This window comes from Gekko japonicus, unplaced genomic scaffold (assembly GCF_001447785.1).
Source record: "Gekko japonicus isolate JY-2015 unplaced genomic scaffold, Gekko_japonicus_V1.1 scaffold510, whole genome shotgun sequence".
Classification (NCBI taxonomy): Eukaryota; Metazoa; Chordata; class Lepidosauria; order Squamata; family Gekkonidae; genus Gekko; species Gekko japonicus.
The window spans coordinates 895,937-919,428 of NW_015165250.1; the positions used below are offsets into that span (position 1 = coordinate 895,937).

Here is a 23,492-nt window from a genome sequence, read left to right on the forward strand (position 1 = left end):
AGAGGTACTGTCTGCTCCTGAGGGAAGCCCTTTTCCTCAGTTCAACATGTATGAGGTCAGGTTGAAGGTATTCAGTAGTGAGGGAAAAGGCATTCTATACATATTCAGATGCCAAGTCTGTATTATAAAAATATATTAGTTTGTTTCCTTGAAGAAGGGTCATGATGACCACCATTGGTGACAAAAAAAAAAATCAAGGTGCTGGTTTTGACTTACAAAGCTCAAAATAGTCCCAACCAGGCTATTTTTTCTGTTTTCAGAAAATATCAGTTGGCAACTGGAGACAGAGCCTTCTCTGTGGTAACACCATGCCTGCAGAACTCCTTCCCAGGGATTTCCAGTTGGCACCCTACACAAAATTCAGACAACAAACTGAAATTAAAAAATTTTCTTGGGCCTTTGTGTAATCCTCATTATTAATGAGTATTAATTACTTGTTATTATTGAGTATTATTATTATTATCATCATCATTATCATTATTATTATTGTTGTTGTTGTTGTTGTTGTTGTTGTTGTTGTTGAGAGTCGGACTCGACTGTGCGACTGAACGACAACAAATTATTGAGTAATGTTCACTACGACTGTTGCTGTCATTTTTCTTAATATTTGTGTTCATTTTTGATAGCTATAATTTTGTAAGCCACTCTATTCACGTATTTTAATAGATAAATAGTGCTAAGTGAATTTTCAGTGGGGGACAGGACAACAACAGTCCCTTTAAGCATCCCCCCCCCTGCTAACATTATGCATGCTTACTTGAGAGTAGTTCCCTCTGAATTCTGTGGGACTTGTTTGAAACCAAGCACTCTTAGTAAAAAGCTGTAAATAATAGTTTAGCCAGCATGTGCCAACCTGAGATCAGCTCCAAGCTGATAAATGAAACAAGAATCAATGGCACCTTGAAGACTAACAATATTTATTTCAATATGAGCTTATCTGAGTCACGTATCTCTTCTTCAGTGAGGTGTGACTCATGAAAGTTCAAACTAAAATAAATGTTGTTAGTCTTTAAGGTGCCAGTGGATTTTTGTTTTATTTTGCGACAGCAGATTAACACTGGTCCATCTGATGAAGAGTTCTGCAAAACTCAAAAGCATGCACAGTGTGTTGTGTTATTTTTAGTCAGTCTTATGATATGGCATGGCTTTTCTTATGTTACAGAATACACACGTTCTCATATATGAGTATGAACCTGATGTTCAAAAATGGAATGTGGGAAACTGACATTAATCGGGGTTAACAGCTTTACAGAATGCTTTTAACCTCACTTTTGATCTCAGAAACAGAGATCAGAAATGTGAAGAACTTGAGGGGGGGGGGTCCTTTTTCAGAAATGTATGTAGGTGGCTCCTGATCTGGGACACTCCCTTGATTCCTGGCAGTCCTGCGGCATTTCCACACGCACTGTGGTTCCTGGGATCCTGTGGCTCCTCTTATATTGATTCTGAACCCAGCAGCAGTTTTCTGCAAATTGTGAGCCAACAGAGAACTTGGTTACCGAAGCTCAATGAGGGGGGCATGGCAGTTTTCTATTCCGCCTGCTGGGTTTTGTTGCTAACATAAGGGTTTTTAAGGGAAAATGGGAACCTGAGCAAAGAGGTAGCATATTGTCATCTGCTCAAGTCTGTAATAGAAATACATTAAAATTGCCTTTATTTTTTGTTCTCCACCTAGTAAATTTACATAGGCAGCTATTTTTTTAAAAAAACTACCATGTAGGCGGAATATTTCCAATTGTAGCTATATTAAGAACTGCATTAGGCAAAGCCTTCTAGCTTTAGCTAGAAGCCCAAGTAAGGGAACCTGAGATGTCATCTTGGAAGAGTTTTAATAAAAAGTTGGACAAGTCCAAACCTGACATGATGGGCAAAGAAGGGGGGAAATCCACATGCATTTATTCATATACCCTACCATTCATCTGTAAATGGTATTATTTTACTGTAGATTGAGCTCACAGATGAGCAGAGCTCAATTTTGCTGTGTCCTCTTCTTGTTTTAAAAGCCTGGCTCTTTCCAATATTGGAGCTGGAATACGATAAGGAAATGCTTCAAACAACAAAGTGCAGAGAAGTAAGAAAGGGGGAAAGGCAGGTTTTAGCTGGTCTTTTTGTCCCCTGAACTGAAGGATTAGATCTTAACCCGCCAATAAATCAAATGCAGGGTATCAAAAAAAGTGTATCAAGAATGAGGTCTTAAGATCTGGTTATTAATCATTTTTTAACTTATTTTAAATGTCTGCACCAACTTTCTATGCCAGGCTTCCAAGGCAGCTTACAAAGTTAAGAACATTAAAACTACAACAAGAAAAAACAATAGTTATAGTAAACTCATCAGCATTCACAGCAATGAATTCAGAGTTAACAAACCTAGCCTTTATCTGCTACCTAAATTACAATACCATGTGGCAGTGGGGGGCCACCCACTGTGAAGGTCCTGTTCCTACTAACCATGATCCATTTGGCCTCTGTTTTTGTTTATTTATTTGTTAGTTAATTAATAAAGAAGCTGTTAATAATAAAACATGAGAATAAATTTAACCAAGGAATATACAACACAAACCCCAGCAATGCCAATACAGTCTAACCTATGTGTTGGGGGTGGGAGGACAATCAACCAAAGGCTTAACTGAACATTCTTTTCTGGCTTCCATCTGAAACTGAGTAGGTGTCATGTGAATGGCTGCATGGAGGGCATTCCATAGTTGGGATTGGCACTATCAAGAAGGGCCCATTGCTTTTGGCCCCCCATCTTAGTTCAGAATCTGAGGACAGATTGAGCACAGGGTCTTCAGCAGTGTTCCCTGTAAGCTGCGGAATCTTGTGAGCAAAAATTCTACTTTGTGAGCTCCTGGCATTAAAACTGTGAGCAGGTGATCTGGCTGCGGCATAAATTAGTTTGCTCTGGAGCCATCCTTTCTAAGCGAAGACACAAATCTGTGAGCTGGAGGCTAAAAATCTGTGAGCTGGCTCACACTAACTCAGTTTAGAGGGAACACTGGTCTTCAATATGAATCAAAGTCATTTTAGAAAATGATACAAGGACAAGCCGGACAGCTACCCACTAGCCTGGAGGAAAATGTCATGTTGCTTTAACAGAGGCTTAATAGGATATTATTTTTACCACCATGCACTCCCCATTTCCACACATTAAACCTTTGTTAAAGATACGGGACATTTTTCTCCATGGTTGTTGGCAAACCTAGCAAGTGATCTTTGGTAGGTCGGGACCATGAGGAACAAGGTTTTAACTTCTGCTTTAAAAATGAGCAGTTATCATGAACACCTCCGTGCAGACCAAACACTTTCTGAGTCTCCACGTAATCAATGAATCCTCAAGCAGTGAGGATGGACGAGAGTAGCACGGAGTATAGCAAATGGAGGTGGCAACACCAGAATTCTCTGGGTAAGGTTCAGCAAAATCGCTCTCCATGTGGATTGTCTCTCCCACCCCATTTTTTACACAATCTTCCACAAACAGGACCTTTTGGATGTACCTTATTTTCACTGGCAGGGTCCTAGATTGTGTTGCCATTCCCTCTTGCTCATCTGACTTGTCTTTCTTCCATGCAGGTAGCAGCTGACCCAAAGACTCCCACCAGCAACACTGGATGAGAATTCTGCTGTTGCCTAGAGCTCAATAACTCAGTTGGCAGTATGGATTTTGTGATGAAGCAGGCCCTAGGGGGTAAGCCTTGTCTTTGCATTAATACCATTCTCTTTTAACCCTCTTCCATCCCTTCTTTCATGCTCCAACCTCAGATTTAGGATTGTTAACTTCTCAGTGGGGCCTGGAGTTCTCCCAGAATTGCAGCTGATTTCCAGAGTCTAGGGGAAATCTAGGGGAGTCTAAGGGAAAGGTGAATTCCCTCCAAAACCTTCCTTCCCCAGGCACCCTCACCAAATCTTCAGGAATTTTTTGAGAGTTGAAGGTGGTTTGAAAGAGGCATCGCTACATGTGGTGTCGATATTCTCTTGTGTCTCTTTTACATCCAGTAATCAGGTTTTGCAGGTTATTGTTTCAAAACCCTGTTTGATCCTAGAAGACAGTCAGCTGAAAGCAAGTTGTATAGATATCGCAGAAAGCCACTTTCAACTGTCTCCAAAGGTGTTGCCTGTCACCCACTGCTGGTAGGCAGCCATCCCCCAGAGTTTGTTCCCTCTCGCTGACTGGGGACACAAAAGCCAGAGAGAGATGAATACTGGGTTCTGTCTCTGTAGCCCGGTGCAGTAACCATTTAGTGAATGTATTAGCCCCCAAATTAGCAAAACGTATTGGGTAAGGTCAAGGTTTTAAAATGGGCCTTTTAGCCTTACGTACTAAATCGGTAATGCCAAAAGACTCATGTAGAGTCACATTATACTACACCTCACCATTCATTAGAATCGGACATTTGATCAGTCAGTCATATTGCATATGTTAACAGAGGCTTGATGCCAGTTATTTTTTAAAAAAAACAAACTTTAATTTGGGTCATTATAAAGCAATGAAATAATAAGCAGCCAGTTTATATTCAGTTGTTCCAATCTGGTTTACCAGTATTACCTGTATAGTTGAAGAAATGTTGTTGGCATTGTTAATTTGCTAATTTCTTTGTTATTCCATGTTATAGTTTAAATAAAATTAAAATTAAAAAAATCCACTAAATTGGGATGGCTTTATACCTTAGAACGCCCTCATGGATCACTGCCTTGACGTGGTGAGGGGGCTTGCGTGGTTCAATGAGGCTGTGGGCTATGCCGTGGAGGGCCACCCAGGACGGACAGGCCACAGCAGAGAACTCAGACCAAGTATGATCCACTGGAGAAGAAAATGGCAACCCACTCCAGTATCTTTGCCAAGAAAACCCCATGGACAAGTATCAAAAGGCTAAAAAATATGACGCTGGAAGATGAGCCCCTCAGGTCGGAAGGTGTCCAATATGCTACTGGGGAAGAGCAGAGGGCAAGTACAAGTAACCCCAGAAAGAGTGAAGCGGCTTGGCCAAAGCCGAAAGGACGCTCAGTTGTGGATGTGGCTGATGGTGAAAGGAAAGTCCGATGCTGCAAAGAACAATACTGCATAGGAACCTGGAATGTAAGATCTATGAATCAAGGTAAGCTTGATGTGTTCAAAAATGAGATGGCAAGACTGAACATCGATATCTTAGGAATCAGTGAACTAAAGTGGACAGGAATGGGCGAATTTAACTCAGAAGACCATTATATCTACTACTGTGGCCAGGAATCTCGTAGAAAAAATGGTGAGGCCTTTATAGTCAACAAGAGGGGGCAAAAGTCAGTACTGGGATACAATCTCAAAAATGACAGAATGATTTCAGTCCGATTCCAAGACAAACCATTCAATATCACAGTAATCCAAGTCATGCCCCAACCACTGATGCAGAAGAGGCTGAAGTGGACCGGTTCTATGAAGACCTACAACACCTCCTAGAACTAACACCAAAAAATGATGTCCTCATCATCATAGGGGACTGGAATGCTAAAGTAGGAAGTCAAAAGGTAACCGGAATAACAGACAAGTTTGGCCTTGGAAAGCAAAATGAAGCAGGGCAAAGGTTAACAGAGTTTTGTCAAGAGAACACACTGGTCATAGCGAACACCCTTTTCCAACAACCTAAGAGACGACTCTACACATGGACATCACCAGATGGGCAACACCGAAATCAGATTGACTATATAATTTGCAGTCAAAGATGGAGAAGCTCTATTCAGTCAGTAAAAACAAGACCTGGAGCTGACTGTGGTTCAGATCATGAGCTACTCATTGCAAAATTCAGACTTAAACTGAAGAAAATTGGGAAAACCACGAGGCCATTCAGGTTTGACCTAGATCGCATCCCTGATGAATATACAGTAGAGGTGAAGAATAGATTCAAGGGTCTGGATTTGATAGATAGAGTGCCTGAAGAACTATGGACAGAGGTTCGTGACATCGTACAGGAGGCAGCAATCACCACCATACCAAAGAAAAAGAAATGCAAGAAAGCAAAATGGCTTTCTGATGAGGCTTTACAAATAGCAGAGGAAAGAAGGAAAGCGAAAGGCAAAGGCGAAAAGGAAAGATTTACCCAACTGAACGCAGATTTCCAGAGAACAGCAAGGAGAGATAAGGAGGCCTTCCTGAATGAACAGTGCAAAGTAATAGAAGAAAACAATAGAATGGGAAGGACTAGAGATCTCTTCAAGAAAATTGGAGAAATCAAGGGAGCGTTCCATGCAAAGCTGGCCATGATAAAGGACAAAAACGGTAGGGACCTAACAGAAGCAGAAGAGATTAGGAAAAGATGGCAAGAATACACAGAAGAACTATACAAGAAAGACCTCGATGTCCTTGACAACCACGACGGTATAATCACTGACCTCGAGCCAGACATCCTGGAATGTGAAGTTAAATGGGCCTTAGAAAGCATTACTAACAACAAAGCTAGTGGAGGTGATGGTATCCCAGCTGAGCTATTCAAAGTCTTAGAAGAGGATGCTGTTAAAGTTCTGCACTCCATTTGCCAGCAAATTTGGAAAACGCAACAGTGGCCACAGGATTGGAAAAGATCAGTATACATTCCAATCCCAAAGAAGGGCAATGCCAAGGAATGTTCAAACTATCGCACAATTGCACTCATATCACACGCTAGCAAGGTCATGCTCAAGATCCTACAAGCTAGGCTTCAACAGTACGTGGATAGAGAACTACCAGAAGTACAAGCTGGGTTTCGAAGAGGTAGAGGAACGAGAGATCATATTGCCAACATTCGCTGGATTATGGAGAAAGCAAGAGAGTACCAGAAAAATATCTACTTCTGCTTCATTGACTATGCTAAAGCCTTTGACTGTGTGGATCACAACAAACTATGGCAGGTCCTTAAAGAGATGGGAGTACCAGACCACCTCACATGTCTCTTGAGAAACCTGTATAAGGGCCAAGAAGCGACAGTTAGAACCGGATACGGAACAACTGATTGGTTCAGCATAGGAAAAGGAGTACGACAAGGATGTATACTGTCACCTTGCTTATTTAATATATATGCAGAGTACATCATGCGAAATGCTGGCCTGGATGAATCACAAGCGGGAATTAAGATTGCTGGGGAAAAGATCAACAACCTCAGATATGCAGATGATACCACTCTAATGGCTGAAAGTGAAAAGGATCTAAAGAGCCTCTTGCTCAGAGTAAAAGAGGAGAGCGCAAAAGTGGGCTTGAAGCTCAACATCAAAAAAACTAAGATCATGGCATCCCGCCTCATCACTCCTTGGCAAATAGAAGGGGAAGTCGTGGAAGTAGTGACAGACTTCACATTCCTGGGATCCCAGATCACTGCAGACTGTGACAGCAGCCATGAAATTAAAGGACGCCTGCTCCTTGGGAGGAAAGCGATGGCGAACCTAAACAGCATGATAAAAAGTAGAGACATCACCCTGCCAACAAAAGTCCGCATGGTCAAAGCAATGGTATTCCCAGTAGTTATGTATGGCTGCAAGAGTTGGCCTATAAGGAAGGCCGAGCGCTGAAGAATAGATTCTTTTGAACTATGGTGCTGGAGAAGACTCTTGAGAGTCCCTTGGACTGCAAGAAGATCAAATCAGTCAATCCTAAAAGAAATCAACCCTGACTGTTCCCTGGAAGGCCAGATAATGAAACTGAAGCTCAAATACTTTGGCCACCAAATGAGAAGGGAGCACTCACTGGAGAAGACCCTGATGCTGGGAAAGATTGAAGGTCAAAGAAGACGGGGATGGCAAAGGATGAGATTTTTAGACAGTGTCATAGATGCAGCGAACATGAAATTGAGCAAACTTCAGAGGATGGCGGAAGACAGGAAGGCCTGGCGTGATCTGGTCCATGGGGTCGCGAAGAGTCAGACTCAACTGTGCGACTGAACAACAACAACAAATACCTTAGAAGGAACAATTCAGGTACAGTGAATCTTATCAAAGGGTGCAGGTGAGACTAGATGTCTGCAAAGATTTCTTTTTGGCCTGTGATTCATTCTCTGTAGACACCAAAAAAGGGGCAATAGAAAAGAGTAAGACTCACAAAAGCTCATACCCTACCACACATTTTTGTAAGTGTAAGGGTAGTGGAGATAAATGTTTGCACAGCAACCAACCAGTCAAAGCTTTCTTGGGATGGAGAGACTACAGTTCCCACTGTACATTCTTAAATAGATGATATTCACAGAAATCTTGCCTTAAAGATCAAGAAACATTGCTAATGAATATTTAGAAGCTTGGAGGCTGCCAGCAGTCCTTTTTAAAGGAGCAAGCGATGTGAGTGCTGCTTCAATCTCCATTCTCCATGGCTCTCCTTCATCCCCTCAAGAAGGGGCACCCATCCCTCCTGGGCAGTCATTAAGACTCAGTGACAGCAGTATCAGCATGCTTGCTATTTTCTTTGCCACAGCTAGCGTTTCCAGCTCTGGGTGGGGAAACACCTGGAGAGGGTGGGGTTTGGGGAGGGGAGGGAGCTCCCTAGGGTACAGTGCCATAGATTCCACCCTCCAAAGTGGCCACTTTCTCCAAGAGAACTGATCTCTGTCATCTCTAGACCAATTGTAATAAGGGAAGGGCTCCAGGCCCCACCTGGAGGTTGGCAACCCTAGCTACAATGTGTCCTCCACACTTCTGCTATCACAGCACACTTCTTCTCCACTATATTCCTGTGTACTAAAAAGCTCCTCCAGACATCCAATGGCAGTAAGAAAAATAATCATTCAGCTTGCAGCCCAAATACCTGCCTCCTTTGCCCTGTGTCTCTCTAATCCCAAGCCTGTTCAGTAGCCAAACCGATTTTCCTTGTTTTCCAAAAGACTTTCCTGACACCTAAGGTTGCCAGCGTCCTGGAGACTGAACCCAAATATGTATATTTACCCCAGAACTCCTCCCAGAGAGCACTGCCATGTTCCCTTTATTCTCTCCCTTGGTGTGCTCTGTATATGGTCGTGGCGGCCTGAGATCTGGGAGCATTGCTGTGTCAGCACATACCATTTAGCTGTCTCCGTCTGTCATATGAGTGGCAGCAACACACTGCTCCATGACTGGTGGATTATGGCAGGTTTGATATGGACTCCAGTGCAATTCCTGTGCTTTATTGGGGGCATTTTTTCATATATTATCTCTGTGTGGAGTGGACATCAGATACCAATTAGGAGCACTGCTGCCATGCTGGTGTTGGCAGTGCACCAGCATCTGAATCTTGGGATTGGGCTGCTAATGAGAGACCTCTGGGCATCTAACCTAGTTTGACACAAGGTTTTGGCTTTAACCTTCAAAGCCCTATGCGGCCTGGGACCAACATACCTTCAGGACCGTCTCTCCTGGTATGTCCCTCAAAGAGCTCTATGCTCTATGGGCCAACAACGTCCGGTGATTCCTGGCCCAAGGGATATCCACCTAGCCTCAACCAGAGCCAGGGCCTTGTCAGCTCTGGCACTGGCCTGGTGGAGCACTCTCCCAACTGAGATTCAGGCCCTGCAAGACCTAATGCAGTTACACAGAGTCTGTAAAATGGAGATTCACCAGGCCTATGGTTGAGGCAGCAGAAGTGCATCTGGTTTGGCCTCCCCCTGTCCAGTTTTGTTGTCATCTTGTCTTGTTTGCCTTCTCATCCACCCACTTGCCTCAGTACTAGGCAACAGCTATTGATGTACATGGGCAGAGCCTCTGCTGAGAGTAGGGTTGCCAAATCGACTTACCTCTGCCGGCGGGGACTTTGTGCTGGCTCCCGGCGCGCGTGCCGCATGCACGTCATAGGGAAGTGACGTCATGATGCCGGGCACGCTGGGGCGGGGCACAGCCATTTGAGGGGAAAACTCTATGTTTTCCCCTCAAATGGCTGTGCCCCGCCCCCAGCGTGCCCGGCGTTATGACTTCACTTCCCTGTGACGTGCACGCGGGGGTGGGGTTTCCCCCGGGGCCCGATTCCGCGGGGGTGGAAATCGGGCCTCCAAAGCAAGGGGGAAATCCGCCCCCGGGGGGATTTGGCAGCCCTAGCTGAGAGTGGAGGTATTAAATTGTGCTATTGTCTGCTATTGGATTGTTTTAACTGTGAATATATATTTATAGGGTTTTAATGATTATTTATACCTATGTCTAATTGTTGTATATATATTAGTGTTATTGTATTGTTGTAACCCGCTCTGAGCCTTGCTGTGCAGAGGAGGGTGGGCTAGAAGTCAAATATATGAAAGAAAGAAAAGAAAGAAAGATCATTTCACTGAACCAGGAGAAAACTCCTACCTGCCCTTATATCCAGACAAGAGGAAGCACTGTCAGAATTCCTGATGATCTGGGCTTCTCTGTTTTCCTGGGAACTTCTTTTTATGCAGATCAGATTCAGTGATGCTAAGGAATATATCCTGTTTGTGGCCCTTTTGCAAAATGTATGTCATTTAAAACTGCAAAAATGTTAACAGCCAGCTTTAAAACTATAGGCAGAGGGAGGCAGAAAAAAATAAGAAAAAATAAGGAGGGCATAACTGTCTCCATTCACAGACTCTAGTGACAATATCCATTTCACAAAACTTCCCTCCAAGCATATTTTTGTGGCAGAGCAATATATTGGAACTAGGAAATTTCATTGGTAGATCTGTCAGTGCGTTGACACAGGGGGTGCGTTCAGACGGGGCATTTACAACGGTATAGTACTGGTTGGAATCGGTGTACTTACCGGCGTTCACACGGCTAACATCTGCCTTCCGTCCCTAACCGTTGCAAAGAGCTTTAAACAGTTGTATTCTGCCACTAGGTCCCTGAGTGGTGGTATCCTGAGTGCAACGGTTGTAATCGCTTCCCCCCCTCCCCCGTCTGATCGCTCTCCACCGTTGTAGAGCCACTTCCGTTCGGAAGCCCGAGGCTTCCGATTTTCGCCCACCTTTTTTTTTTTAGGTCGGCGATATGCGCTTGGGCGAAGCTTTGCCCCGGCGTTTGTTTAAAAAAGAAAAGAAAAGGTCCTTAGTTTAACATTTTAGAGGAGTCCGGGACCTCAGGGAGGCCAGTTTGCTCTTTACACTTTAAAGGTAAGTCCTCTCTTCAGGGCATGCTTTTCTGGACGGGGTGTTTTGCGCATGCGTGAAGATTGCCATTCTGTGGATGGCTGCCTAAGTTCATGCACAAACTGAGTTTAAAAAAAAAAACCACCGACAGCCGCTGTGTGTGAACGGGCATACAGCGATGGGCTCCGCAGACAGGAGGTAAGTGTGATCGAGTTTCAGCTGGCATAAACTGCAATGGTTCCAACCGGTATGGTTTATGCCAGCTGAAACGCCCCATCTGAACGCACCCAATATGTTATGGAACGGGCAGTGCAGCGGAGTGTTGCCTCGGATCTACTTCTTAGGCTGTGAAATGAGAACGCTGGAACACATGCCTGCCAGAGAGCCATTCCCTTAGTCCTGGGTCCCTTCCTAATTCTGAGCTTGGTTGTGATGACTCAGAAGTGAGAGATTACTCTGGGCCTATTCAAACACACTCTTCTTCTTCTTTTATTTTATTTTACAAAAAGTAGCTCAGGGCTGAGCTCTAATGACCGTTGGCCTATGTTCATTGCTGAGCTAATTCACACATTACAAAGTCTAAGTGGTAGGACACCTAAGCATCTTCCAGACAAGCTTAATGTTCCAGTTTCATTTCCCTTTGTTACCAGGTCCCCCCCCCCATTTCCACACAGCTTCTTTAACAATCATTGTTCTAGTTTTTCTACGTCCCCCCCCCGCTGTTTCTGAAGCCTGTTGTCCCTCAATCTTTTCTTTTTCCCCCTGAAATGACTTGTTTTGGGTTTGGGGGCAATCTGAAATGCTCTTGCTGTTTCAGCAGCCCAACAAGTGTCTTGCAGGCAGGGAGGCAGCTGGCAGCCCAGCAAACCCCAGACAGGTGGATGAGCTGAGGCTGCAGCCTCATCCTCCACTGGCCAAAAGAGGTGCCTGTACTGTGTACAGTAAACAAAATCCATGCACAGTAATAATGAATGGAGCATAAACATAACAAAATGCTTTTGATGAACAGAACCGGACCATTGTAAATGTGCTTTGAAGAACCTAAAGAACAACTTTGCAAAGCAACATTCCCTTAGCCCTGCAATTGGCCATAATCATAGCTGTGATGAATTCTTTAGCTGCTGTCTGTAATTCAAAAACGGGAAGCTAGGGCAGCACAGCCAATCAAAACAACCAGTCTAGTGGGGGAAAGCAGCAAACCGGTTAGACAGACAGACAGTCAGGGTACACTTTGCTCATGGGTTTTGGGGGCAGTAAGTGCATAAGCCAAATGAAAACTGAACAGTCTGTAAAACTAAAGTATGACACACACACACACACACACACAGAGGGAAGTTCCACAGAACAACAGGCTAGAGTTGCCAGCCCCCTGGTCTGGGCAGGGTTTCCCCCATTTTGCAGGGCTCCAATCCACCGCTGGCCAACCGGCCGGTGGGGGGAAGCCCCATCCCCAAGCCCTGCCCCCAAGAGCGACCACCCGCAGCCACCCCCTCCCTCCCTGCCTGTGAGATTTAAAAGGCTTCAGCTGGCCGGCGGGGAGCACATGGCCTGTCGATCAGCTGGAGCGCCCTTTAAAATCTTTCATTTCAGGAGGGAAGGAGAGGGGCTGTTGCCGGCCGCACACTTCACTTACAAAAAGACCCTTTAAAGGGTCTTTTTGTGAGTGGGATGGGGGCCACGTTGCATGGGGCTGGTTTCCCAGTGGCAATTCAGCACTTGGGATTCAGGCACGCGCTTCCGCCACCCTGGTCACAGCCAGCCCCATGCACCACCACCCCACTCACAAAAAAAACTTCTTTAAAGGGTCTTTTTGCAAGTGGAGCATGCGGCCAGCAACAGCCCCTCTCCCTCCCTCCTGAAAGATTTAAAGGGCCCTCCAGGTGATCAGCGGGCCATGTGATCGCCGATCAGCTGAAGCCCTTTAAATCTCTTAGGAGGGAAAGGAGAGGGGTGGCTGCTCTTGGGGGCAGGGCTTGGGGGCATCCCCATCCAACATCAGAATGCCCCCCCCCATCCCTACAACAGGCAGTGTGGAATGGCTACCCCAATCATGCTAAGACTGGAGGTGCACCAGAGGCTGGGGAAATCCAGATCAGGGCTCCAGTCTGAAAGACACTATATACTGTTTGACAAATGTAATCTGGGAGTTCTGTGTATCCCTCAGGACATGTTATTTTTCCCAGTGGGGTAAATGGCAGCTTCTTGGGGACAATTCAGGTTAGGAAAGCAGCCTGCAGAGGGGTGCGAGACCTGAACCTTCCCCCCCCCACACACACACACTACAACCGCAATCCAAATCAAGCCCATGCAAATCTGGAAATTAATCTCTATCCTGAAAATCCCAGTACACACCTAGTCAACAGTCCATGGCGTAGATCCAGCAGTAATTTCTGCATGGCAGACACAGAGGGTTGGGTCCAGTGCAGTGTGATTTTCTCACCTCCCAGTGCAATCCAAAATGTCCCCTGAAATGCTGATCCTGGGGGGTGGGACTTCTCCCAGGAACAGCATATGGGCAAGTTGGAGATCTGCAGTGGGAGGGGCAATCGGGAAAAATCAGCCTCCCTCCCTCCATAGAAGTCCTCCACTGGATCCAACTCCTTGTGCCTGTCATGCAGGCTTTACAAAGTGTGAATCACTCATCAGTTCTTACCCCCTCCTACGAGGGAGTTCATTAATCTTTCCAGGGTGGAATCTTGGCTATGATTTTTGTTGCCTCTTCTGGAATGACAAACTGGATCGAGCAGACAGCTCAGCTCCCCCCTCCCAGACACATGCTGTGATGAAGTCTTTATGCTTTTTCATTCTTGGCTGTGCAGCTGAGAAAGTAGTGTGCCTGTGCAGACAGTTCTTCCCAATTTGTATTATAGAGCTCGCCAGAAAGGATGCTGCATGTCATCATACATCCTTGCCTCTGCCCCATCCCTCACTCCCAGCCACAATAACCCATCACCCAGGGCTGCTGCAACACGGCCCGGCCGTACACAAACTCCCTTCTCTCATCTTATATGGCTCTGCTGGCACAGTGAGCAGCAAGTCTACTGTCTCTGGCTGTGGGAAGGGCTTGGCTAGCTTGGGCTAAGTGATGATGAGTCACAGAAGCAAAGGAGGAGGGAGATGGAGCTGGGGAAGATGAAAGACCCTGAAGTCTCCTGGGGGCCTGGGGAGCCAACGCTGGTTTGTAGCTCTAAATTGCTGACAAACTGCCGTGGGAAATGCTTCTGCCTGGCTCCTGGCAGAGCTACTCAGAAGGGTACAGCACACACACCAAGCTCCTGTCACCATTGCACAGATACACACAGGCTTGGGGAAAGGAGAGAGCAACTCCTCCTCGTGGTGGAGAATGCTCTTAGCCTGTGGTTCAGCGGATAGTGGACCTGCAAGTTCAGGAAGAACTTGTTAGAAAAGCTGAGACTGAACCGTCTGCAGGCTGGCATCTGCTTTCGAACTAGTTGCTCAGCCATTCCCATTGCCACGTTGAGCCTTCATTGCAAACATTCTCTTGTAGAACCAGCCCTGCCATGAAATAAAATGTGGTGTCAAGCTCAGGAGGTGACTTTTGGATGTCATTTCCCAGCACACAGTATTCTCCCCCTGGGAAGATACAGTCCCCTGACCCAGTGCATCCACTGCAGGTGGGAGAGGTTATGTGAACTGTGGCTGCTATGGGCTAGTGCTGATGAGGTCACTAGTGATAAGAGGCATGTTTTCATTACCTCCTCCCCTCCCAGTCTGCACTACTTCGAGATTTTTTGAAACATTTAGGCTGCGGTTACATGCAATGTTCCCTCTAAGCTGTGGAGTCTTGTGAGCAAAAATTCTACTTTGTGAGCTACTGGCATGAAAGTTGTGAGTGAGCGATTTGGCTACTGCATTTAATTGGTTTGCTCCGGACCGGAGGCATCCTCTATGAGCTAAGACAAAAATGTGTGAGCCGGAGGCTAAAAAACTGTGAGCTAGCTCACACTAACTCAGCTTTGAGGGAACACTGGTCACATGCGCCAGTTGAAGTGGAGGGGAAATGAGGCTATTCCCTCTGGAGGAATTTGACATGCGGTTGTGAGATCACACAGCCCTTTGAAGCTGTGGGTGCAGAACGTCACTTTTTGATCAGACACAACTGTGGGTGAGCCATTTTTTGTTGTTGTTGCTTGTTTCCCTTGCACATAAACAAGGAATTGCACCTCTACACTGAGGGCCCCCTATGGAGTATGCGATGATGCACATACTGCGCGCGGGGGGGGTGGGCATCCCGACAGCATGAGAGTGTGCTTGAGCGATAAGACAGGGGAAAGTCTACCCGTGGCCCGTTTCTCTGGTGTCTTTTAACTCTGCTTCCGTGGCGGAGCAGCACGGGTTGCCAACGACTGTGGGACACTTCCCAGATGTTGCTGTCTGATCGCTCCCTTTCGATCCGTCAGGCATTCGCACCTATGTCAGATCTCAGATCTAAAGGAGCGTGTGATCACAGCCTTAGTGTGTTATTCATTTGAGAGATTTTTGTGCTGCTTCTCCAAAGGCCTGCTCGGGACAGCTCATTCCAGTAGCGGCCATAATGCCTTTTTTTTTTTTTTTAATTGAGGAAGGAAGAAAGACTGAACAAGATGCATTCTTCTCCCACAACGGTCCTGCAACATTTGGTTGGTTTATTCCTTTAAAAAAAAAACACGGCAGTTTTTGGACGCGCAGTCTCCTTCTCTGATGCTGGAGTGTGCAGCTTCCCTTTTTAATCAAAACAGTAAACGCACACATAACACACCCCAGCTTAGTGGTCATCACAACACAATCACTTTTGTGGTAAAGCCGTTCTCACTATCTGAGTGACAGGATATTGCCTTTTTTACATTGAATTCCAGCTAGCACTACTTTAGAGTAGTAGAGGTTAAACCATGACGAAATCTGGGATACTTTTCTGAGGACGGGGCTTAGTGGATGCTTGAGCGCCCTCTAGAGAACTGCCAGGGACATGTGCTCATAGGTATTCCCTTAGCTGAAAGGTATGCCTGAAGTAAAAGAATCTTAAGAGATATGCAGATGTCACTACTGCTAGAGTTGTGTCTTATATCCAACCTTTGGATGGAATTTTCAACACTGGCTTGTTTGGGGACTACACAGAAAAAGAGGAAACCAGACTACCCAGTCCCTGACATGGAGCCATTTTCCACAAGATCCCTTCACTTTGTGGAAAGTCATTCCATCTTCCCACCTCTTGGGAAAAGAGCTTTCAGCTGGGGGCAAGCAGTGCTGTGAAGGGAGGACACGGACCTGGAGTGCTGCAGTTTTCTAGCCAGATTCAGCATCTGATTCAAGCAAAATCGTGCAGTGATCCAACACAGAGCAGGCCATTTATTCTGTGGGTTGCCATCCAAAAACAGCTTCACTTTCAATCTTCCCTGACACCCAGGAGGGAGAGTGCAGGGCCCGGGGCTCTTGCTATGTGGAGACACTTCATCTAGGAATGGAAGCTGTCAAATCTCTGGCACCAGGATAATCTAATGGCTTTTAGCTGCTTTAGTGGGCAGGCAGAGAGACTTCTGGCTGCTTCACCTGTCCAGGGAACTCCATCTAGCAAAGCAGAAGTCTTCCTATTCTCTTCACGTATGAACAAGCACTTTCAGAATGCCTGGGAGGACCTTTCTTAATCCATTGCCTTCTTTCCATTTTCTGCTGCTGCAGAAGGACCTCCTGGTCCTTAAACAGGGAGATAGTAGGCAAAACTCTGGAATACCCCTTCTGAAGTTTCACCTGGGGCCTACTCTATGACATGCAAGGTGCCAGGTCCAGGGCCGGCTTGCTCACTAGGCGAACTAGGCGTCCGCCTAGAGCACACCAGCCCTTAGGGGCGCCAAACTGCACCCCCCCCCCGCCAAAAGCCCTGCATTTCCGCAGCCAGGTGACCGCCGCCTCTGCCACCCGCTGCCTCTTTGGCCAACTAACTTCTCCCTGCCTGCCCCCTTGGCTTCCCAGCAGAGCGCTTCTCCTCCTCCTCCTCTTCCTCGCGGCCGGGGACTGGCAGCTGCAGCAAGAGCAGCAGCAGCAGGGCCGGGGGAGCAACGGGTTGTGAGCGCCCCGCCGGTCAGCCTCTTCTCTGGGCACCCTGATGAGGGGTGCCAAACTGCACCCGCCCCGCCAAAAGCCCCCCCCCACTGGCTCTGACCGGGTGGGCACACGGGGGGGGGCACCAGAAGGGATCCTCGCCTAGGTTGCAAAATAAGCTGGGGCCGGCCCTGGCCAGGTCAAAACATTCTCATTTGCCCAGACATGTAAATTAACTCGTTTTGCCATTTTTGTGGTATTTTACCACTTAGTATGTTTTTCATGGCATGCATTTTATGAGTGGGGTTTTATGATGGCTGATTTGTTTTTACATACAGTTCATGGTGCTGAGCTCTGGACTATGGGGAGGTGGATCCTACCAGCTTATCTGCAGGTTAAGGGGGGGGGGTCTTTTGACCAGCAAAAAAGCTATGACAGTGCCACTTCCAATGTATATGAAAACCACATGTCCTGGGTGCTGCAGTGAGGAAGAAAATTGGACAAGATCAAGTGGAGAGGCTGGTAGGATCCAACCCTGGATCTTTGATTTTGCATGGGTTTGTTTTATAAGGTTGTCTGGTTTAACTTTAACCATTTTGTTTGTTTTGTGCAGTGGAAATACGGCATATAAATCTACCAAACACATAAATAAAACTATAGAATACATAACTGAATTTGGGCACAGGTGGACTCACAGCAACACATGGGTCCTGGGTGCAGCCACTAGTGGGTTAATGTAGCCACACTGCACATGATGTGATATAGGAAGTAGACAAGAGAGGAGGGCACCAGCTGCCAGCATCTAAGGGTTGTGTGTCTGTGATACTTCTATTATCACTAACATCATTGGTCACCTTGGGCTGAGATTTAGGGAGGAAATTCCACTGAATTACTTCCTCAGTACCTTCAGCTTTTATAATATTCAGTTAAAAACCATTTCCCCTCATTATATTAAAAAAGCATTAATGAATTGCAGACTCGACTCTTGCAAAGTGGAGCTGTGTGATCACTCTTTCCCTCTCCCTATCACTTTTGAGGTTCAGGTGAATAGGGAAGTTCAGCAGAGTGAGCACAATTGCAGGGTAAACCTTTCAGAAGGCAGTGAGCTGTTCTGAGGAGTCATGATCTTTCCCATTGATTGTAGTTTCTGTAATGTCGCATGCAGGGGCCACTAAAGACATGGGTAAAATGCTGGGGGGTGAAGAGGAGAAAGACCCTGATGCCCAGAAGAAGGAAGAAGAACGACAAGAAGCCCTGCGCCAGCAAGAGGAGGAACGCAAGGCAAAGCATGCCCGCATGGAGGCTGAACGGGAAAAGGTCCGGCAGCAAATCCGTGATAAGGTCAGTAATCTGTCTACAGCTATCTGGTAAAAAGAATATAACGAAGGTTTGCGGAGGGGGGAGGGACCAGTTTAGCCTAAATGGCAAGTATAGAATTGATGGAGGGAAACTGAGCCTGTGGAGAATCTAAGAAGATTCTGCTGCCAGAGCCAGTCCAAGCTCTGTAATGATGGTTACAAACCAGACCCCTGTTGGCCTCTGTCAACAGTATTAGCTTCCATTACTAAAGGACAAAACTCCTTTTTTGAGAATTAACTAGTCTGTCCTACTTGTTATGTGTAATGGTTGTCTGACACTTACTCTACTACTAATCTCTTCAGGGCTACATAGAGCTTCTTCTCTAGTGGAATATTTACTTATTTAAAATATTTATTATATGTCTTTCTTCCTTATGGAGTCCAAGGCAGCTTACAGTATATAGAGGCTGTAACACCAATTGGGAACAGTGACCACAATGCTATTAAGTTCAGCATTAGGTCAGTGGAAAGTTTTGTTCAAAAATTTCAAAACTGTAACATTTGATTTCAAAAGAGGGGATTTTAGCCCAGGCTATCCAGATCTCATTCAATCTCAGAAGCTAAGCAGGGCCGACTCTGGCAAGTACTTGGATGGAAGACCTCCTTGGAATATTAGAGATGGGAGACCTTAAATATCCTCCATGCCCCCAATAGGGGTCAGTCGCCAGAGGTCACCATGACTTCCAGGTGCGTGTGTGTGCACACGTGCGCACACACATGCACACACATAAAAATACAAAAATACCAAAAAAGAAAGGGGGGGACTTTACAAAAACAAGAGGAATAGTAAAAAGGAAGCTGAAGGGATCATATTCCTAGAGGATGCCTGAAAGCTATATAAAACCACACTAGTTGAAGCCCCAATAGAATGCATTCCACAGGTTAGGAAAGATACTGCCAAGTCGAAAAGAAGGCCTGTGTGGTTAACAACGCAAGTCAAGGAAGCTATAAAAAGTAAAGAAGCTTCTTTTTAAATGTGGACGGTCTGCCCCAATGAATTGAACAAGAGGGACCACAGGCTCTGGCAAAAGAAATATAAGTGAATAATTAGGCATGCAAAAAGAGATTTTGAGGAGCAGGTTACTAAAAGCATCAATAAACATTTTTCAAAATATATCTGGAGCGGGAAACCAGCCAGAGAAGCAGTACTGCCTTTGGATGACAAAGGAATAAACAGATTGCTTAAGTAAGATAGGGAGATGGCAGAGAAGCTCAATGACCTTTTTGCTTCTGTGTTCACTGTGGAAAGTGTGGGGTACATACCCATCCCACAGCCCCTATTTTCAGGAAGGGAGTCTGAAGAACTAAGCCAAATTGAGATGACCAGAGATGACGTTCTACACCTACTGGGGAAATTAAAAACTGATCAGTCTCCAGGTCCTGATGGCATGCACCTGAGAGTTCTTAAAGAACTCAGATGTGAGATAGGTTACATATATGGGTTTGTAGATCAACTATCACTAAATTCAGCTGCTGTACCAGAAGACTGGAGAGTAGCAACTGTTACATCAATTTTTAAAAAGGGATCCAGAGGAGAACCAGGAAATTACAGGCCAGTCATCCTAACGTCTGTCCCAGGCAAATTAGTAGAAACTATAATCAAATATAGAATTGTTAGGAACATAGAGGGACAAAGCTTGCTGAGGGAAAATCAACATGGCTTCTGCAAAGGGAAGTCCTGCCTCACCAGCCTTTTGGAGTTCAAGAAAGTGAACAAGCATGTAGACAATGGTGACCTGGTAGACATTATATACCTGGACTTTCAAAAGGGTTTTGACAGGAGTCGTCAAAGACTCCTGAGTAAACTTAGCAGTCACAGGACAAGAGGACATGTTCTCTTATGGATTAAAAAAGTGGTTTTAAAAAGCCGGAATCAATGGACAGTTCTCACAATGGAGGGAAATAAGCAGTGAGGTCCCACAAGGATCGGTATTAGGTAATATTTAATTTATTCATCAGTGATCTGGAACTAGGGGTAAGTAGTGTAGGGGCCAGGTTTGCAGATGACACCAAATTATTCAGGATGGTGAAAACCATTGCTGACTGAAGAGCTCTAAGAGGACCTCCACAAACTGGGTGAGCCGGCGACAATGTGGCAAATAAGTTCTATGTTGGTAAGTGTGAGGTGATGCCCATTGGGACAAAAAAATCCCAACTTCTAGTATAAGCTAATGGGATCTGAACCTGCTGAGACTGAAAAGAGAAAAGATCTGGGGGTTGTAGTGAATGGCTCAGTGAAGTGAATAACTCAATGAAAGTGTCAACCTAGTGTCCTGCAGCGGTGAAAAAGGCAAACTTAATGTTAGGGATTATTAGGAAAGTGGCTGAGAATGAAACAGCCAGTATTGTAATGCCCTGTATAGATCTATGGTGTGGCGTCATTTGGAATACTGTGTACAGTTCTGGTCACCATATCTCTAAAAGGACATTGCAGAGCTGGAAAAGGTACAGAGGAGGGCAACCAAGATGATTAGGGGGTTGGAGCACCTTCCCTGTGAGGAAAGGCTAAAGAGTTTAAGACTATTCAGTTTAGAAAAGAGATGACTAAGGTGGGACATGCTAGAGGGTTATAAAATTATGCATGGGATGGAGAGAGTTGACAAAGAGAAATTTTTCTCCCTCTCCCAAAATACTAGAACTCGGGGGCATCCAATGAAGCTGATGGGCAGTAGGTTCAGGACAGACAAAAGGAAATGCTACTTTACACAGAGAGTGATTGAAATGTGGAATTTGCTGCCAGAGGATGTAGTGATGGCCACAGGAATAAACAGCTTTAAAAGGGGATTAGATTCATGGAGGAGAAGTCTATCAATGTCTACTAGCCATGGTGACTGAGGGGAACCTCCAGATTCAGAGGCACTAAGCCTCTGAATCCCAGAGCCAGGAGACATCATCAGGGGAAGGCCTCAGCCTCTGTGCCCTGTTGGCCATCCAGAGGAACTGGTTGGCCACTGTGTGAGACAGGATGCTGGGCTAGATGAACTATAGGTCTAATCCAGCAGGGCTCTTCATATGTTCTTATTAATAAAATACATTAAAACATTTAAAAAACCCAAAATTTTAAATCACCATTTAGGACATTTAATTAAATGCAGGCCTAAATAAAACAGTCTTCAGCTGCCTCCTAAATATTGAAAGTGAGGGGGGCACGTGACCCTCCCAGGAGTGGTTGTTCCAAAATCATGGGGCTGCCACTAAAAAGGCCCTTTTTCATGTAACCATCAAATGAGCTCCTTTGTTTGATTGGACAATCCCTTTTAACTCCCGGGCAAGAAACCTGGGTTGCCCTTTCATTTGCCTTCTGACACATGTTGAGGTCAGTGGGAATCTATACTGTTGGATCCAGCTTTGAAAATTAACTAACCAGGGGTCGTTTCATAGAAAAAGAGCTAGAGGAACTCATTAGCATAACTCATTAGCATATGCCCCACCCCCTGACATCACTGGAAGTGTGTCATAAGGCCACACACCCCGCCCCCAACGGTCTCGGCCGGCGGCGGCAGCCTTGCAACTCAACTGCCGAGCCCCATGAGGGGCCCGGCGGTGGACCTCCAAGGCCGGCGGGAGTGCTAGGAAGCCCCGCGAAGGCCCTCCCTGGCCCCAGGCAGGCAGGGGTGGGGAGAGGCAGGGAGGAAGCAACGTACCCTCCCTCTTCTCCTGCCTCCTCCTGGCTGAATGAGGGCCGGAAGCGGGGCGGCCGGAAGCAGGGGGCGGGGCTTCGTCATGTGCCCCGCCCCCGTACCTCACCTGGGGAAACTGCAATCCCCCGCGTTCCCCCCCGAAATGACCTCTGTAACTAACTCTTATATGCCTGCAACTAGTGAGAAGACAGTTTTTAAAAAAACATTTTCTTTTTGAATTTCAAGTGAACTGATTTTCTAAGAATAAATGTATTTGTATTAATTATATTCTAAATTAGGGGTCCTCAACCTTTTTGACCTTGGGGGCACCTTTGGAATTCTGACACAGTTTGGTAGGCACAGTTATAACATGGTTGTCACAAGATGCGAAGCCACCCACAAAACGGCTGCTGTAGCTGATCAACAGTCACACAGTGATGATCTTTGTGCTGTGCTGGAAGCTGCTGCCAAAGTAACATTTTTAAAAATCCACACAGCCAATCAAATTCCCAAAGGCCAGTCAGATGCCTTGCTGGGCAAGGACCTCACCTAGCTCCATCCACTTCCTAAGAGCATGTGGGCAGGCATTAGGAAAGATGGCAGTGGGTGCCATGGCACCTACGGGTACTACTTTGGGGACCCCTGCTCTAAACTGTTTCTGGATTTGAACTTCTGTGCCAAAATGCTTTGTTGTACTACACAGGTCAATGGGTATGTTGTTTTATAGGAATCACTGAGGCAGCTCCAATGCCTAAAGAGCTAGAAGGAAAATTTGAAAGCCTAATAGGCGTAATGGCAAATGATTACTACCATTCTTGTGATTTTTGAATTTTAACAGGGAAACGACTGAGGGTGCAAGTCTAGGAGGTTAGTAAAAAAAAATATCTTGCTCGGCTCCTGGTTCCCTGCAGGAACTGTGGACAGAGACCCAGATGTTTGCTTCCCCTGTCTTTTCCCACTGCATTCCATGTTTCATCTCAGCCTTTCCCTTTTACCAAGAGGATTTGTCAATCACTCAACCACAGAGCAGTGCTCCAGTCCTAGCCAGATGTTTAGGGAAGGAAACAAGTGTCTCTGGCTGTATAGTTTCCTCTCCACCCACTCACATATCCTGTATTTGCCTTCTACAGATTCAGTACCTTGGGCAGTTGTCCACAGTGTCCTGTGAACAGGAAGTCTTTTCTTCCAAAACTCAAAGATTCATTTCCCTTGCCTTCTTTAGTAATGGAACAACATTTAAGCGGCAAAGGAATAGTCCCATGATCCCATGAACACTGACTGTGTCCCACCAAAGTATCACTGCCTTTACTCCTCTTCATAACTTGTTGATGTGAAACATGGATTCATTCACCCAATTATTTTTCCTTGGCTTTCTCCTCCCAGAAGTTATCCTCCCCTTCCTCAGCCCAATCTACCTAATTCTTGCTTATTAAGTCTCTATCTGAGCCCAAGTTAGTGGAAGTCAGGAGTCTCCAGCATCCTCCAAA

At 45.8% G+C, this 23,492-nt stretch overlaps 1 protein-coding gene across 1 annotated transcript in view; it reads left to right on the forward strand.

The window, feature by feature from the left end:
- Positions 1-3,626: 3,626 nt before the first annotated feature.
- The window catches only part of CPLX2 (complexin 2), a 30,042-nt gene continuing 10,176 nt past the window's right edge, over positions 3,627-23,492 (forward strand). Inside the window, exons 1-2 of the mRNA XM_015410136.1 lie at positions 3,627-3,685; positions 18,193-18,368. Of these exons, the coding sequence (XP_015265622.1) occupies positions 3,655-3,685; positions 18,193-18,368 (207 nt within the window). The 5' untranslated portion in view covers positions 3,627-3,654. The remainder of the gene's footprint in view (positions 3,686-18,192; positions 18,369-23,492) is intronic.